The sequence below is a fragment of the Pristiophorus japonicus genome, chromosome 8 (assembly GCF_044704955.1).
Source record: "Pristiophorus japonicus isolate sPriJap1 chromosome 8, sPriJap1.hap1, whole genome shotgun sequence".
NCBI lineage: Eukaryota > Metazoa > Chordata > Chondrichthyes > Pristiophoridae > Pristiophorus > Pristiophorus japonicus.
The window spans coordinates 85,504,672-85,522,265 of record NC_091984.1 but is presented as its reverse complement, the minus strand read 5'-3'; the positions used below and the strand labels follow the sequence as shown (position 1 = coordinate 85,522,265).

At 47.2% G+C, this 17,594-nt stretch overlaps 1 protein-coding gene across 1 annotated transcript in view; it reads right to left on the bottom strand.

The window, feature by feature from the left end:
- LOC139269136 (uncharacterized) overlaps positions 1 to 17,594 on the bottom strand; it is a 76,443-nt gene that overhangs the window by 21,666 nt on the left and 37,183 nt on the right. The window contains exon 3 of the mRNA XM_070888237.1: positions 11,631 to 11,789. Coding sequence (XP_070744338.1) covers positions 11,631 to 11,789 — 159 coding nt within the window. The remainder of the gene's footprint in view (positions 1 to 11,630; positions 11,790 to 17,594) is intronic.

The following is a 17,594-nucleotide window of genomic DNA, read 5'->3' as shown; positions in this document are numbered from 1 at the left end:
GTTAGGAGACCAAAACTGTACACAATACCCCAGGTGTGGCCTCACAAAGGCCCTGTACAACTGTAGTAACACCTCCCTGCCCCGTACTCAAATCCCCTCGCTATGAAGGCCAACATGCCATTTGCTTTCTTAACCGCCTGCTGTACCTGCATGACTGATGTACCATGACACCCAGGTCTCGTTGCACCTCTCCTTTTCCTAATCTGTCACCATTCAGATAATAGTCTGTCTCTCTGTTTTTACCACCAAAGTGGATAACCTCACATTTATCCACATTATACTTCATCTGCCATGCATTTGCACACTCACCTAACCTATCCAAATCACGTTGCAGCTCATAGCATCCTCCTCGCAGCTCACACTGCCACCCAACTTAGTGTCATCCACAAATTTGGAGATACTACATTTAATCCCCTCGTCTAAATCATTAATGTACAGTGTAAACAGCTGGTGCCCCAGCACAGAACCTTGCAGTACCCCCACTAGTCACTGCCTGCCATTCTGAAAAGTACCCATTAACTCCTACGCTTGGCTTCCTGTCTGCCAACCAGTTCTCAATCGTCAGCACACTACCGCCAATCCCATGTGCTTTAACTTTGCACATTAATCTCTTGTGTGGGACCTTGTCGAAAGCCTTCTGAAAGTCCAAATACACCACATCAACTGGTTCTCTCTTGTCCACTCGACTCAAAACATTCCAAAAGATTTGTCAAGCATGATTTCCCTTTCACAAATCCATGCTGACTTGGACCTATCATGTCACCATTTTCCAAATGCGCTGCTATGACATTCTTAATAATTGATTCCATCATTTTACCCACTACCGATGTCAGGCTGACCGGTCTATAATTCCCTGTTTTCTCTCTCCCTCCTTTTTTTAAAAGTGGGGTTACATTAGCTACCCTCCATTCCATAGGAACTGATCCAGAGTCGATGGAATGTTGGAAAATGACTGTCAATGCATCCGCTATTTCCAAGGCCACCTCCTTAAGTACTCTGGGATGCAGACTATCAGGCCCTGGGGATTTATCGGCCTTCAATCCCATCAATTTCCCCAACACAATTTCCCGACTAATAAGGATTTCCCTCAGTTCCTCCTTCTTATTCGACCCTCTGACCCCTTTTATATCCGGATGGTTGTTTGTGTCCTCCTTAGTGAATACCGAACCAAAGTACTTGTACAATTGGTCTGCCATTTCTTTGTTCCCAGTTATGACTTCCCCTGATTCTGACTGCAGGGGATCTACGTTTGTCTTTACTAACCTTTTTCTCTTTACATATCTATAGAAGCTTTTGTAGTCCATTTTAATGTTCCCTGCAAGCTTCCTCTTGTACTCTATTTTCCCTGCCCTAATCAAACCCTTCGTCCTCCTCTGCCGCGTTCTAAATTTCTCCCAGTGCCTGGGTTCACTGCTATTTCTGGCCAATTTGTATGCCACTTCCTTAGCTTTAATACTATCCCTGATTTCCCTTGATAGCCACGGTTGAGCCACCTTCTCTTTTTTATTTTTACGCCAGACAGGGATGTACAATTGTTGTAGTTCATCCATGCAGTCTCTAAATGTCTGCCATTGCCCATCCACTGTCAACCCCTTGAGCATCATTCGCCAATCTATCCTAGCCAATTCACGCCTCATACCTTCAAAGTTACCCTTCTTTAAGTTCTGGACCATGGTCTCGGAATTAACCGTTTCATTCTCCATCCTAATGTAGAATTCCACCATATTATGGTCACTCTTCTCCAAGGGGCCTCGCAGAACGAGATTGCTAATTAATCCTCTCTCATTACACAACACCCAGTCTAAGATGGCCTCCCCCCTAGTTGGTTCCTCGACATATTGGTCTACAAAACCATCCGTTATGCACTTCAGGAAATCCTCCTCCACCGTATTGTTTCCAGTTTGGTTAGCCCAATCTTTATGCATGTTAAAGTCACCCATGATAACTGCTGCACCTTTATTGCATGCACCCCTAATTTCCTGTTTGATGCCCTCCCCAACATCACTACTACTGTTTGGAGGTCAGTACACAACTCCCACTAGCATTTTCTGCCCCATGGTATTCCGTAGCTCCAGCCATACCAATTCCACATCATCCAAGCTAATGTCTTTCCTTACAATTGCCTTAATTTCCTCTTTAACCAGCAACGCCACCCTGCCTCCTTTTGCTTTCTGTCTATCCTCCTAAATGCTGAATACCCTTGGATGTTGAGTTTCCAGCCTTGGTCACCCTGGAGCCATGTCTCCGTGATGCCAACCACATCGTATCAGTTAACTGCTATCTGCACAGTTAATTCGTCCACCTTATTCCGAATACTCCTCGCATTGAGGCACAGAGTCTTCAGGATTGCCTTTTTAACACACTTCGACCCTTCATAATTTTGCTGCAAAGTGGCCCTTGTTTTTCTCTGCCCTCCACTTTTACTCATCTCCTTTCTGTCTTTTGCCTGTGTCTCCAATTTGTTTCCCTCCGTCTCCCTGCATTGGTTCCCATCCCCCTGCCATATTAGTTTAACTCCTCCTCAAACTGCTTGTTCTGTATAACCCATGTAAACAATTAATGCTAGCTTGCTATGTGTGGTCATACGGGGTCGAATGTGTGTTACAACAGGCTAATGAATCGGGAACATTGCAACTGGTCGCATATGCGTCCAGGAGTTTGTCCAAGGCTGAAAGGGCTTACAGCATGATTGAAAAAGCAGCTCTGGCGTGCGTTTACGGGGTGAAAAAAATGCACCAATATCTGTTTGGTCTCAAGTTTGAGCTAGAAACTGACCATAATCTGCTCATAACGTTATTCTCAGAGCGCAAAGGGATCAACACCAATGCCTCTGCCCGCATCCTAAGATAGGCACTCATGTTGTCTGCATACAACTATGTAATCCGCCACAGACCAGGCACAGAGAACTGTGCTGATGCTCTCAATCGGCTACCATTACCCACCACCTATAGTGGAAATGGCACAGCCTGCAGACTTGCTCTTGGTGATGAATGCATTCGAAAACGAAAAGTCACCCATCACAGCCCGCCAGATCAGCACCTGGACCAGCCAGGATCCTGTACTGTCCCTGGTTAAAAAAAAACTGTGTCCTCCATGGGAGCTGGTCCAGCTTCCCAGCGGAGATGCATGAAGAGATCAAGCTGTTCCAGCAGTGCAAAGACAAAATGTCCATACAGGTGGATTGTCTTTTGTGGGGCAATCACGTGGTTTTGCCTAAAAAAGGTAGGGAAATATTCATATGCGACCTACACAGTACCCACCCAGGCATAGTAATGATGAAAGCAATAGCCAGATTCCATGTGTGGTGGCCCGGCATCGACTCAGACTTAGAGTCATGCGTGCACCAGTGCAACACTTACTCTCAACTGAGCAATGCACCCAGAGAGGCACTGCTAAGTTTGTGGTCATGGCCCTCCAAACCGTGGTCTAGGAACCACATTGACTTTGCAGGCCCATTCCTTGGCAAAATGTTTTTGGTTGTCGTGGATGCTTATTCAAAATGGATTGAATGTGTAATAATGTCTGTAAGCACGTCCACTGCCACCATCGAAAGAGTATGAGCCATGTTTGCCACACACGGCCTGCCTGATGTCCCTGTCAGCGACAACGGGCCGTGTTTCACCAGTGCTGAATTCAAGGAATTCATGACCCGCAATGGGATCAAGCACGTAACATCTGCCCCGTTCAAGCCCGCATCCAACGGCCAGGCAAAACGGGCAGTCCAAACCATCAAGCAAAGCTTGAAACGTGTGTTGGAAGACTCCCTGCAGATTCATCTGTCCCGAGTCCTGCTCAGCTACCGTACCAGAGCCCACTCACTCACCGAGGTTCCCCCAGCCAAGCTGCTCATGAAAAGGGCGATCAAAACAAGGCTCTCTCTTGTCCACCCTGATCTCCATGATCACGTCGAGGGCAGGCGGCATCAACAAAGCATGTACCATGATTGCGCAAACTTGTCACATGATATTGAAGTCAATGACCCTGTATTTGTACTCAACTATGGACATGGTCCCAAATGGCTTTCTGGCACGGTCATAGCCAAAGAAGGGAGTAGGGTGTTTCAGGTCAAACTGGCCAATGAACTAACATGCAGAAAGCATTTGGACCAAACCAAATTGTGATTCACAAACAGCCACGAGCAACCCGAAGAGGACGCCACCAACTTCGACCCTCCAACACACACACAAGTGGCAACTGACATCACGGTTGACCATGAAGCTGAACTCACCATCCCCAGCAGCCCGGCAAGGCCAGCTGCCCAGTGAAGAACCAACCAACTCACCCACACCTGCATTTGTACCGAGACGATCGACAAGGGAGCGAAAAGCCCCAGATAGTCTCAGCCTATAAATAAGTGTACTATTAACTTTAGGAGGGAGTGATGTTATGTATGTAACCCTTGATAACCTGTATCACACCACCACCAGAGGGCCTACCTGTTGGAGTCCCAAGGAATCCTGGCATCCCTTGGGAGCACCGTATATAAGCAGGCCTCCCATGCTGTACCAACACACTGGAGTTTAATTAAAGGAGCCAAGGTCACACTTACTCATTGCATACAGTACTCAGTTGTATCACTTTATTATGAGCATAATATTTTCTTTCCTCATCAGCCCAGTGTTTGTGGTTCAAAAGGACAAGGGCCTAGAAATCAGATTGCGCCTGGAAATGGGTGCGTTGGGGGTAGGGCAAGACTAACCGTGCCAAATGCTCTCGATGCAGGTATCCATGCTGACTGCTAATTACAACCATTTGTGCATGCAGCCAGCATGACTCGCGCTATTCATTTGCTGCATGCCTATAGGGGTGGCCCAGTATTGAGTGTCCAGGACACTACTTAAAGGTAGCCAGCTGCTCTAAAAAGAGGTGTATTCTAGCTGCAGAGACACAAGAACAAGTTGTTGAGTAAATGGCTACAGAAGGGAGCCAGCAGGCATCAAAGCTCTCCAATGCTGCAATAGAGGCCTTGGTGCAGGCAGTGGAGAGGCGGAGGTGCATCTTTTTTTCCCTTCAGGCGGCCAGATGCCCTCCAGAAGGCAGTAGAAAGGGATTACTAAGTATATCAATGCCAGGGGGATTGCACCAAGAACATGGCTGCAATGCCTGAAAAAAAAATCAATGATCTAACTAGAGTTGTTAAGGTAAGAAGACTGTTAAAATACTTTAATTGCAGCTGCACCACTCACAGCCTATTAATTGCAACATTCACAACACTTCGCTTCCCCACTACCCTGAACCACACTTCACTAAGCCTCCTACTCCTCATGCTCACACACTCACAACTATTACAACCCTCACTTACCCACAACTCACATCTCACACATAGGGCTAGATTTCCATTATTTTTGCATGCATAACACTCACTTAATGTCCATTTTACCGTTGAAATGAGGTATAACGCCCAGATATCACCCATTTAGCTACAAAATGGAAACTGACGCCCATTTTACAGACACTTATTGCCAAATGTTACTCTCCCCATGTTTGTAATGCCGGGAAAAAATAATATTGCCTGCCCAATTTTTTTGGGTGGAATCATCAGAAACTAACGCCCAGTGTTACTTTCCACAAGTAATGAACGTCGAGGTTCAATAATACCGATCGCCCATTTTATTTTGTCGTAAAGATCAAATTTGCTGAAACTAACACCCAGGAGATCGCCCATTGTCACTTTCCCCACCTCGCACACATCTCGTCCATAATATCGCTCGCCCAAAACACCGCTCAGAAAAAGTGGAACTGTTCTGAATGAATCATAGTGGTGTGGACACCATTTTTTAAATCGCAGGTCGCTTCATTCAAAAGGCTGCTTCAACTTCGGGGGAGTTTGGATTGACTCTGGAGTTCTTCTCAGGTGAAGTGATCTGTCGGTATGTATCAGCCAGACATCTTTTCAGACTCGATGACTGGGGTTTATTGTAGGTGTATTTTAGTGTGGAAATTATTGCTTCTGATTAATCACTATTATACTTTCATTGGAATGGGGCCAGCCATTTCTCAGCCTGCATCAATTAATACGCAGATGCTGCAGAGTGCAAATGGCACAACGTCTAATGCACATCATTATGTGCCCAATCTAAGACGTACCAGAATGAGGAGGTGGTCCAGACCAGACACACCCCGAACTTACAGGGAGAAGTCTTACCTCGACATGTTCGAACACACCTGCCTTCGGAGACTGCGCTTCAACAAGATGGTGATCACTGAAATATGCGAGATCATCAGGCTAGATATGCAGCCTGCCATCAGGACATCACTGTCCGTCGAGGTCAAAGTCACCTCGGCACTTTCTTTCTACGCGTCCGGTTCCTTTCAGGCCTCCACGGTCGAGATTTCCCCTCTGTCTTACCGTGCCACACATTGCTGTATTAGACAGGTCACGGAGGCGCGTAGGATGGACTTTATCAGCTTCCCCATGACCACGGAGGCTCAAACTGACAGGGCTGGAGTATTCTACCACATTGCTAAGTTCCCCAGGGTGCAGGGAGCAAGACAGTACACACTCACATCGCCATGCGCGCACCTTCTCAGGACCCAGAGCTTTTTCGTAACAGAACAGGATTTCACTCCCTGAAGGTCCAACTAGTTGTGGACCACAACCAGATAATAATGGCAGTGAATGCCAAATATCCGGGCAGCTTCGATGAGCTCACATCCTGCGTGAGAGCGCTGTCTCTGACATGTTTAAGAGTCAGCCACAAGGACAATGCTGGATGCTTGGTGACAACCGATATGGCCTAGCCACCTGGCTGATGATCCCCCTGCATGACACCCACACCGAGGCTAAGACACAATACAACCAGAGCCACAGAGACACACGCAATGTGGTCCAGAAAACAATAACTGTGCTTAAGCAGAGCTTTAGATGCCTGGAGCACTCAGGTGGAGAGCTACAATACAACCCTGAGCAAGCAGCTAAATTCGTGGTCGTGTGCTCCATGCTGCACAAACTGGCTGTCAGGAAGGGACACAAATTGCCAGTTGGGATTGATGGTCCACCTCAGGAGAAATAGGAAGAGGAGGACGAAGGACTGGACGCTGACCGAGGGCCAGACAATCAGGCTGACTGTGCAACCATGCCCATGCCCCCCTCCAGACCACAAGAAAGGGCCCGTGGTGGCTACATAGCTGCAAGACTCCTACTTCAGGAGCTCAGAACTGAACGATTCGCCTGACAGAACGTTGCTGTGATTGACAACACTGACACACTGCTCTGTGTGTGTGCAGCTCAGACATCAATGGTGGACATCACCTTGGTGCCAGTTAAAGTTTAAGTTGATTCAAGTTAAGTTTTATTTAACCCTTTCATGTTAAGGAATCACCAATGTGTAACGGTCCAGCTATCTGAGACAATGCGCAACAAGGTTATGTTGAATAAAAAACATTTTATACGACCATTAGTTTGAAATCATAAGTATCACGGGCAAAAACACCCCACCCCCACCTCACTTTTTCGACCATTGACATTAATTAAATGATCAACATGTCCAGCAACACAGAATACAAATGCAAAGCAGGAGGGTGGCCCCCTCTCCCCATACGTTACAACAAATTGCATACACCCAGATCGAGATATAACACAGCCATCACCTGCGGACATGCACCTCACTTTCATGGAAACATAGAAAATAGGTGCAGGAATAGGCCATTCGGCCCTTCAACCCTGCATTCAATAAGATCATAGCTGATCATTCATCTCAGTACCTCTTTCCTGCTTTCTCTCCGCACTCCTTGATCCCTTCAGCCATAAGGGCCATATCTAACTCCCTCTTGGATATATCCAATGAACTGGCATCAACAACTCTCTGCGATAGGGAATTCCACAGGTTCACAACTCTGAGTGAAGAAGTTTCTCCTCATCTCAGTCCCAAATGGCTTACCCTTTATCCTTAGACTATGTCCCCTGGTTCCTGACCTCCCCAACATCGGGCACATTCTTCCTGCACCTAACCTGCCCTGTCCCGTCAGAATTTTATATGTTTCTATGAGATCCCCTCTCATTTTTCTAAACTCCAGTGAATACAGGCCCAGTCGATCCAGTCTCTCCTCATAGTTCAATCCTGCCATCCCGGGAATCAGTCTGGTGAATCTTCGCTGCACTCCCTCAATAGCAAGAACGTCCTTCCTCAGATTAGGAGACCAAAACTGAACACAATATTCCAGGTGAGGCCTCACCTAAGGCCCTGTACAACTGTAGTAAGACCTCCCTGCTCCTATACTCAAATCCCCTAGCTATGAAGGCGAACATATCATTTTGCCTTCTTCACCGCCTGCTGTACCTACATGCCAACTTTCAATGACTGATGTACCATGACACCTAGGTCTCGTTGCACCTCCCCTTTTCCTAATCTGCCACCATTCAGATAATATTCTGCCTTCGTGTTTTTGCCACCAAACTGGATAAACTCGCATTTATCCACATTATACAGCATCTGCCATGCGTTTGCCCACTCACCTAACCTGTCCAAGTCACCCTGCAGCCTCTTGGCATCCTCTTCACAGCTCACACCGCCATCCAACTTAGTGTCATCTGCAAACTTGGAGATATTACACTCAATTCCTTCATCTAAAGCAAAAATGTATATTGTAAATAGCTGGGGTCCCAGCACTCAGCCCTACGGCACCCCACTAGTCACTAACTGCCATTCTGAAAAGGACCCATTTATCCCGACTCGCTGCTTCCTGTCTGCCAACCAGTTCTCTATCCACGTCAGTACATTACCCCTAATACCATGTGCTTTAATTTTGCACACCAACCTCACAGAAACCGCTCTTCCTTCCCCCCACCTCTACCCCTCCTCACTCCATGCCGCCTGGCCGAAGAGCTCCTCAGGCAGTGCCTCATTGGGGAGGGGATGAAGGCAGAGGCAGTGTTTGCACGGGTACAGGACCGGGGGGGTGGGGGCGGTGCTGAGGTGGGAACATTCTCGGATCCAGAAACAGGATCTTGGTCCTGCCTCTCATCTGTTGTTGGCACTGGTGGTGCGGAACCTAGAGGTGGAGTGCTGCGCTCCGGGACCACAGGGAGGCCTGTGCCAGCAGTGTTCCTGGCTATCGCCTCCAGGACCTCCACTATCCGCAGAACGTACTCAGTCATGGTGGCCAGCTGTCAGGATATGCCCCCCGTCAGGATATGCCCCCCAATGCATCGAGGATCTGGTCACCAATGTCTACGGTCCTCCTGGACAACTGTACCATCTCTCCGCTCTCATGTGGCGCTCATGGAACGGACCTGCCACGTCCACAAAACCTCTGCGGGTTTGGCGCCATCCTGGGGACAAATGGGGTCCCCTGTGGCGAGGTGCTTGGGCCCGGTACCTCCAGAGTGGAGGCGGGAATGGCCGGAGGAGTAGATAGCCTTGGGGTGGAATGGCTTCTGGAGCGTGGCGATGCAGGTTCCTTGAGGTCCGCGCTCTCATCCATAGAGAACAGACCCAGTAGATTGACAGGCGAGAATCGGAGCACTTCAGCACCAGATGTTGGATCGTCCAGCGAGTCTGGCCTCTGAGGTCTTGCCTGGGGCCGTGCTGCTGGCTGAGTTGCAAAACACAAATGAGGTTTATTGTGTCTGTAAGCACTCTAGTAATGACTCCACGAGGTAAGGTATTGCACTTGAACTGTTGTGACCTTAGTCCATTATTGCAGCTCCTGAATGAGGGTACAGTAAGGTGAGCTCCCTTTTATACTTGGTTACCTGCAGTGTGCAGGTGACTTCTAGGTCTCCACCAGTTGCACCCTCTGGTGGTACAGGCATAGTATATACAGTGTGAAGATACATTCAGTGGTCTTATGTAACTGTACATTGAGTGTACAGGATATATACATACACAACATCACATCCCCCTAAGTCTTGTGCCACTGGCCTTTGCACTGTGTGCTCTGGCCCTTGACTTGAGTGCCCAAAGCCCTTGCACTTTGTCTCTGCTTGGGAATGGCTCTCTCCCTGTGGACTCCCAAGTCCTTATTGCCACGACATTGGGAAATGGTCAGCAGTGGATGGTTGGAGGTTGCAGTAGGGTTTGAGTGGATTCTGGGTGTGATCCATGGCTACATAAATCCATTCCCCCCCCCCACCCCCAATACATAGACCATGTGTGTGGATCGACATTTGTATTTACATACATGTACAGAGAATAAAAAATAGGATTAATTACATCACTGTTTGGGTTTAGCAGAAGTGGAACAAGTACATATTACATACATGGTATTACAGTCTTGCCCCTGGGGTGTAGGTGCAGGTGGGTGAGGATGCTAGTTCCAGAGTAACCGGACTGTGTCCACAAAGGTAGCTTCTGCATCGCGTTGCTGTAGGAGACTTGAACATCCACGCTGCCAACAACTGGGATGGTGTCGTTTGTGTAAGTGAGCAGCTTCATCTGGATCGGGAGCATTTTAGGTCGTTTGGTGGGATTGTCCCAGAGTTTCTCAAAGGCTGCCTGGTTCATCAACGATTGGGTCACCACTGTGTCGACCTCCATCGAGACTGGCACACCGTTGATTTCGACTTCCATTTTCAACGAAGAACTCTCTTCCTGGGGCTGAACTGCCTCCTGGACTCTCTCTTAGGTCTTCATCAGTGCTGGAGCCCGGGTGATCGGCCAACTCTTCAGCGACTCGGTGAGTAAAATTTCTTTTACACATTTGCTGGAGATGGCCTTTAGTGTTACAGCCTTTGCAAGTATAATCTCTGTATTGGCACTGGTGGGCCCTGTGATTTCCCCCACAGTGCCAGCATGGGGCTGGCCGGTTGGCCCCATGTGGCGGACTCAGTTGCAGGACTCATGGTAGCAGTCTTGCCTCTAAAAGGCACCAGTCGGTTCACGGTACTTACCGGGTTAGAGTCCTGGGGTGAGTCATCATCCTCTTGGACAAGGCCATAAACGGTGGGCCCACAACTGCTGAGCAGGCTGGCTATGCGCTTATCAGCCAGCGAGGTCAGTGTGTCTCCAGCCAGGTCGGTTGCGATGAAAAAGTGTTCGAGCCTTTCCACCAAGGCATTCCAATCTTCCCTATCAGCGAATTGTTGAAAGTTGCCAAAGTTCGCCATTTCGCACGTGGAAATTTGTAATCTCGTCGCCATCGAGACTGAAACACCGTCTGTAAGCACTCTAATAATGATTCCACGAGGTAAGGTATTGAACTTGAACTGTTGTGACCTTAGTCCATTTATTGTAGCTCCTGAATGAAGGTACAGTAAGATGAGCTCCCTTTTATACTTGGTTACCTGCTGTGTGCAGGTGACCTCTAGGTCTCCACCAGTTGCACCCTCTGGTGGTACAGGCATAGTGTATACAGTGTGAAGATTAAGTGGTCTAATGTAACTGTACATTGAGTGTACAGGGTATATACATACACAACAAGGTTATTAGAGGAGAAGGGGATGCTAGGGTCACAAGGTGATTCCAGCACTACACACAGCATAAACACGACAAAAGCACCACCGCTATCAAAATCATCACAGACGTTGCATTTCATGACCATCAACACATTCTACATTGCAATGATTTTCATTAAGCCAGCATTATTTATAGGACAATTTAAGAAATCATCTATCACACATTATTGTCCGGATATGAGTGGGTGTGGCATCGATTGACTTTACATCACGCAATGGTGTAAACTTTACTCACGTCGCATCACTTCAGGGTCTGCAGATGCTTGGATGGCTGTCCAGGGGTGCTTTCCCATGAGTGCGAGCACCCGCTCCTCCATCTCAGTGATGTTGCTGGTGACTGGTGGCCCCCCCCACCTGTTCGCCTCTGCATGGACCTCATCGTCAATAGCTTCTTCTATAAAAGGTAACAGGACGACATGCATGAGATAATTGCGTGATATCATTGCTAGGTACTGTCACAGGGACTGATACAACACATAACCGACAGAGACTTATGACAGTTACAAATCAAATGATATAAATACATAAGTAAATGCAAATCAATGTAATACTTACTCTTGCAGATCCAACAAGGTCGTTCCATAATTTGCGATATTGGTTGCCCTCGCGCACCTCGTAGGTCGCCGACAAGATCACCTCTGCTATCTCAGCCCATATTTTCTGGTAGGCCTTTGGGGTGGACTTCCCATGCCCTCCTTTTGTCAAATCACCCCAGCGAGAGTCGACCTTCTGCAGGAGGGAGGCATTAGCCTCGTCCAAGAACCTCCTCGCTCTTTTGCACCCTCCAATGTGCTCCACTCCCAGCTCACTGCTCTCGGCAGTGTCAGTCTTCACAGCATGCTGTGTTACCTCTCCCTCCATTATAGACACCAAATTCGGGCAAATATCTGGCTGGTAACAGCTAATTTTGTTTCCCCAATTTGCTTAAAGCTCTAAACTTTCCCTCCTTCCTCCCAAAGCAGCTACACCACACCCACACATGTATTCACTCCCTCTCAGTCTCCTCTTCTGCACGTCATGATGACCCCTGACCTCCTGAATCGCAGGAATCATGCTTTGCCATGCCGTTGCTAAGGACGGCGACACTTTTCGGCAGAAGGTCAGAGAGATTTTACACTACCGCCCATTTCATATCGCTCGCGGTAACGCCCAATTTCAAAAATGGAGACTAGGTGCTTTGAGAATGGGTGACAAGCCGGCGATCTGAAAATCCATTTTTACCGCCCATGCCAGAAATAACGCCCATTTTTGGGCGATCTGCACAAAAGTGTAAAATCTAGCCCACAGACTTTCAGCTATTCCATCATGGTAGCCACATTCTCCAAACACATCTTAAGGCTTTCACTAACACAATTTCCTCTTTTTTGAAGGATAAAGTCGTGCACAATACAAAGCAACAGGCTGCCACCAAAGGAGATAGAGCCCTCTTCACCCTAGAATAGAGTGTGCTGGTCATCATGGGAAGGGGCTGAGTGGAGGCCGTGGTCATTGGTGACACTGGAGGAAACGCAACGCAGGATTTCTTTATACATAATCCTCTTTGTCTCTTCTGATTTCTCTCTCACCCAACACAGTCTGCATGACAAGCTACAGATGCCTTTCACACAAGCTAATCCTGTTCCTCTCTTTCATTTCAGCAGCTGAGAATGTTGATGCCCCTCAGCCAGTAGAGGAAGAGGAGCGCAGTGTTGCAGAAGATGCACCGTCACCTAATTTGACTCTCGCAAGCACTAGCTCCGATACTGACACCATGTGAACTTTAGAGGCGAGGTTAGAGGATTGGTAAGTAGTTTTTCTTTTTCTTTTTTATATCAGTAAGTAACCTGTTAACAGTGTTGTCACTAATTTAAGTGTATCTAAGGGTTAAGTCATGGCAGGAGAGCTCGGTCGCGTGTTATGCTCCTCCTGTACCATGTGGGAACTCAGGGACGCCTCCGGTGTCCCTGACGACTACGTGTGCGTGAAGTGTATCCGCCTCCAGCTCCTGACGGACCGCGTTGCGGAATTGGAGCTGAGGGTGGATTCAGTGTGGAGCATCCATGATGCTGAGAATGACGTGAGTAGCACGTGTAGCGAGTTGGTCTTACCGCAGGAGAGGGGTCCACGGCCAGCTAGGGAATGGAAGACCAGCAGGAAGAGCAGTGCAAGGAAGGTAGTGCAGGGGTCCCCTGCGGTCATCCCCCTGCAAAACAGATACACTGCTTTGAGTACTGTTGAGGGGGATGACTCACCAGGGGAGGGCAGCAGCAGCCAAGTTCATGACACCCTGGCTGGCTCTGTTGCACAGCAGGGCAGGAAAAAGAGTGGGAGAGCGATAGTGATAGGGGATTCAATTGTAAGGGGAATAGATAGGCGTTTCTGCGGCCGCAACCGAGACTCCAGGATGGTATGTTGCCTCCCTGGTGCAAGGGTCAAGGATGTCTCGGAGCGGGTGCAGGACATTCTAAAAAGGGAGGGAAAACAGCCAGTTGTCGTGGTGCACATTGGTACCAACGACATAGGTAAAAAAATGGGATGAGGTCCTACGAGACGAATTTAAGGAGCTAAATTAAAAAGTAGGATCTCAAAAGTAGTAATCTCGGGATTGCTACCAGTGCCACATGCTAGTCAGAGTAGGAATCGCAGGATAGCGCAGATGAATACGTGACTTGAGCAGTGTTGCAGCAGGGAGGGATTCAAATTCCTGGGGCATTGGAACCGGTTCTGAGGGAGGTGGGACCAGTACAAACCGGATGGTCTGCACCTGGGCAGGACCGGAACCAATGTCCTAGGGGGAGTGTTTGCTAGTGCTGTTGGGGAAGAGTTAAACTAATATGGCAGGGGGATGGGAACCAATGCAGGGAGACAGAGGGAAACAAAATGGAGACAGAAAGGAGATGAATAAAAGTGGAGGGCAGAGAAACCCATGGCAAAAAAACAAAAAGGGCCAATGTACAGCAAAATTCTAAAGGGTCAAAATGTAATAAAAAGGCAAGCCTGAAAGCTCGGTGCCTCAATGCGAGGAGTATTCGGAACCCAGGAGAGGGCTCTGAGCTAGTTAGAGTGGGTGAGAGCGCAGATGAACAGGACCCCAAGAAAGAATGCAAAAGGCAGGAGGCAACAGAGCAGAGTAGCACTGGGGTAAGTGTAAACTACAAGGTGATAGGAAGGGACAATATGGATGAAGATAAAGGGGCTGCAGGAGGGGTCAAAACTAAAAATCATGGTTTAAAAGCTAGTATTAAAACACTCTACCTAAACACACGCAGCATTCGAAATAAAGTAAATGAGTTGACGGCACAAATCATTACAAATGGGTATGATTTGGTGGCCATTACAGAAACGTGGTTGCAGGGTGGCCAAGACTGGGAATTAAACATACAGGGGTATCTGACAATTCGGAAGGATGGACAAGAAGGGAAAGGAGGTGGGGTAGCTCTGTTAATAAAGGATGATATCAGGGCAGTTGTGAGAGATGATATTGGCTCTAATGAACAAAATGTTGAATCATTGTGGGTGGAGATTAGAGATAGTAAGGGGAAAAAGTCACTGGTGGGCGTAGTTTATAGGCCCCCAAATAATAACTTCACAGTGGGGCGGACAATAATCAAGGGAATAATAGAGGCATGTGAAAAAGGAATGGCAGTAATCATGGGGATTTTAACCTACATATCGATTGGTTAAATCAAATCGCACAGGGTAGCCTGGAGGAGGAATTCATAGAATGCATACGGGATTGTTTCTTAGAACAGTATGTTACAAAACCTACAAGGGAGCAAGCTATCTTAGATCTGGTCCTGTGCAATGAGACAGGGATAATAAACGATCTCCTAGTAAAAGATCCTCTTGGAATGAGTGATCACAGTATGGTTGAATTTGTAATGCAGATTGAGGGTGAGGAAGTAGTGTCTCAAACGAGCATACTATGCTTAAACAAAGGGGACTACAGTGGGATGAGGGCAGAATTAGCTAAAGTAGACTGGGAACATAGACTAAACGGTGGCACAATTGAGGAACAGTGGAGGACTTTTAAGGAGCTATTTCATAGAGTGCAACAAAAATATATTCCAGTGAAAAAGAAGGGCGGTAAGAGAAGGGATAACCAGCCATGAATAACCAAGGAAATAAAGGAGAGTATCAAATTAAAAACCAATGCGTATAAGGTGGCCAAGGTTAGTGGGAAACTAGAAGATTGGGAAAATTTTAAACGACAGCAAAGTATGACTAAGAAAGCAATAAAGAAAGGAAAGATAGATTACGAAAGTAAACTTGCGCAAAACATAAAGACAGATAGTAAAAGCTTTTACCGATATATAAAACGGAAAAGAGTGACTAAAGTAAATGTTGGTCCTTTAGAAGATGAGAAGGGGGATTTAGTAATGGGAAATGTGGAAATGGCTGAGACCTTAAACAATTATTTTGCTTCGGTCTTCACAGTGGAAGACACAAAAACCATGCCAAAAATTGCTGGTCACGGGAATGTGGGAAGGGAGGACCTTGAGACAATCACTATCACTAGGGAGGTAGTGCTGGACAGGCTAATGGGAATCAAGGTAGACAAGTCCCCTGGTCCTGATGAAATGCATCCCAGAGTATTAAAAGAGATGGCAGAAGTTATAGCAGATGCATTGGTTATAATCTACCAAAATTCTCTGGACTCTGGGGAGGTACCAGTGGATTGGAAAGCAGCTAATGTAACGCCTCTGTTTAAAAAAGGGGGCAGACAAAAGGCAGGTAACTATAGGCCGGTTAGTTTAACATCTGTAGTGGGGAAAATGCTTGAAGCTATCATTAAGGAAGAAATAGCGGGACATCTAGATAGGAATAGTGCAATCAAGCAGATGCAACATGGATTCATGAAGGGGAAATCATGTTTAACTAATTTACTGGAATTCTTTGAAGATATAATGAGCATGGTGGATAGAGTGTACCGATGGATGTGGTGTATGTAGATTTCCAAAAGGCATTCGATAAGGTGCCACACAAAAGGTTACTGCAGAAGATAAAGATACGCAGAGTCAGCGGAAATGTATTAGCATGGATAGAGAATTGGCTGGCTAACAGAAAGCGGAGAGTTGGGATAAATGGGTCCTTTTCAGGTTGGAAAACGGTGGTTAGTGGTGTGCCACAGGAATCAGTGCTGGGACCACAACTGTTTACAATATACATAGATGACCTGGAGGAGGGGGACAGAGTGTAGTGTAACAAAATTTGCAGATGACACAAAGATTAGTGGGGAAACGGGTTGTGTAGAGGACAGAGAGACTGCAAAGAGATTTAGATAGGTTAAGCGAATGGGCTAAGGTTTGGCAGATGGAATACAATGTAGGAAAATGTGAGGTCATCCACCTTGGAAAAAAAACAGTAAAAGGGAATATTATTTGAATGGGAAGAAATTACAACATGCTGCGGTGCAGAGGGACCTGGGGGTCCTTGTGCATGAATCCCAAAAAGTTAGTTTGCAGGTACAGCAGGTAATCAGGAAGGCGAATGGAATGTTGGCCTTCATTGCAAGAGGGATGAAGTACAAAAGCAGGGAGGTCCTGCTGCAACTGTACAGGGTATTGGTGAGGCCGCACCTGGAGTACTGCGTACAGTTTTGGTCACCTTACTTAAGGAAGGATATACTGGCTTTGGAGGGGGTACAGAGATGATTCACTAGGCTGATTCCGGAGATGAGGGGGTTACCTTATGATGATAGATTGAGTAGACTGGGTCTTTACTCATTGGAGTTCAGAAGGATGAGGGGTGATCTTATAGAAACATTTAAAATAATGAAAGGGATAGACAAGATAGAGGCAGAGAGGTTGTTTCCACTAGTCGGGGAGACTAGAACTAGGGGGCACAGCCTCAAAACATGGAGGAGCCAATTTAAAACCGAGTTGAGAAAGAATTTCTTCTCCCAGAGGGTTGTGAATCTGTGGAATTCTCTGCCCAGGGAAGCAGTTGAGACTAGCTCATTGAATGTATTCAAATCACAGATAGATACATTTTTAACCAATAAGGGAATTAAGGGTTATGGGGAGCGGGCGGGTAAGTGGAGCTGAGTCCACGGCCAGATCAGCCATGATCTTTTTGAATGGCGGAGCAGGCTCGAGGGGCTAGATGGCCTACTTCTGTTCCTAATTCTTATGTTCTTATGTTCTTATGAGGGATCTGCATGTGGTGACTCACTCGGCACAAGCGAGCAGGAGGTGGGTACGGGGATAGGATGTCACAG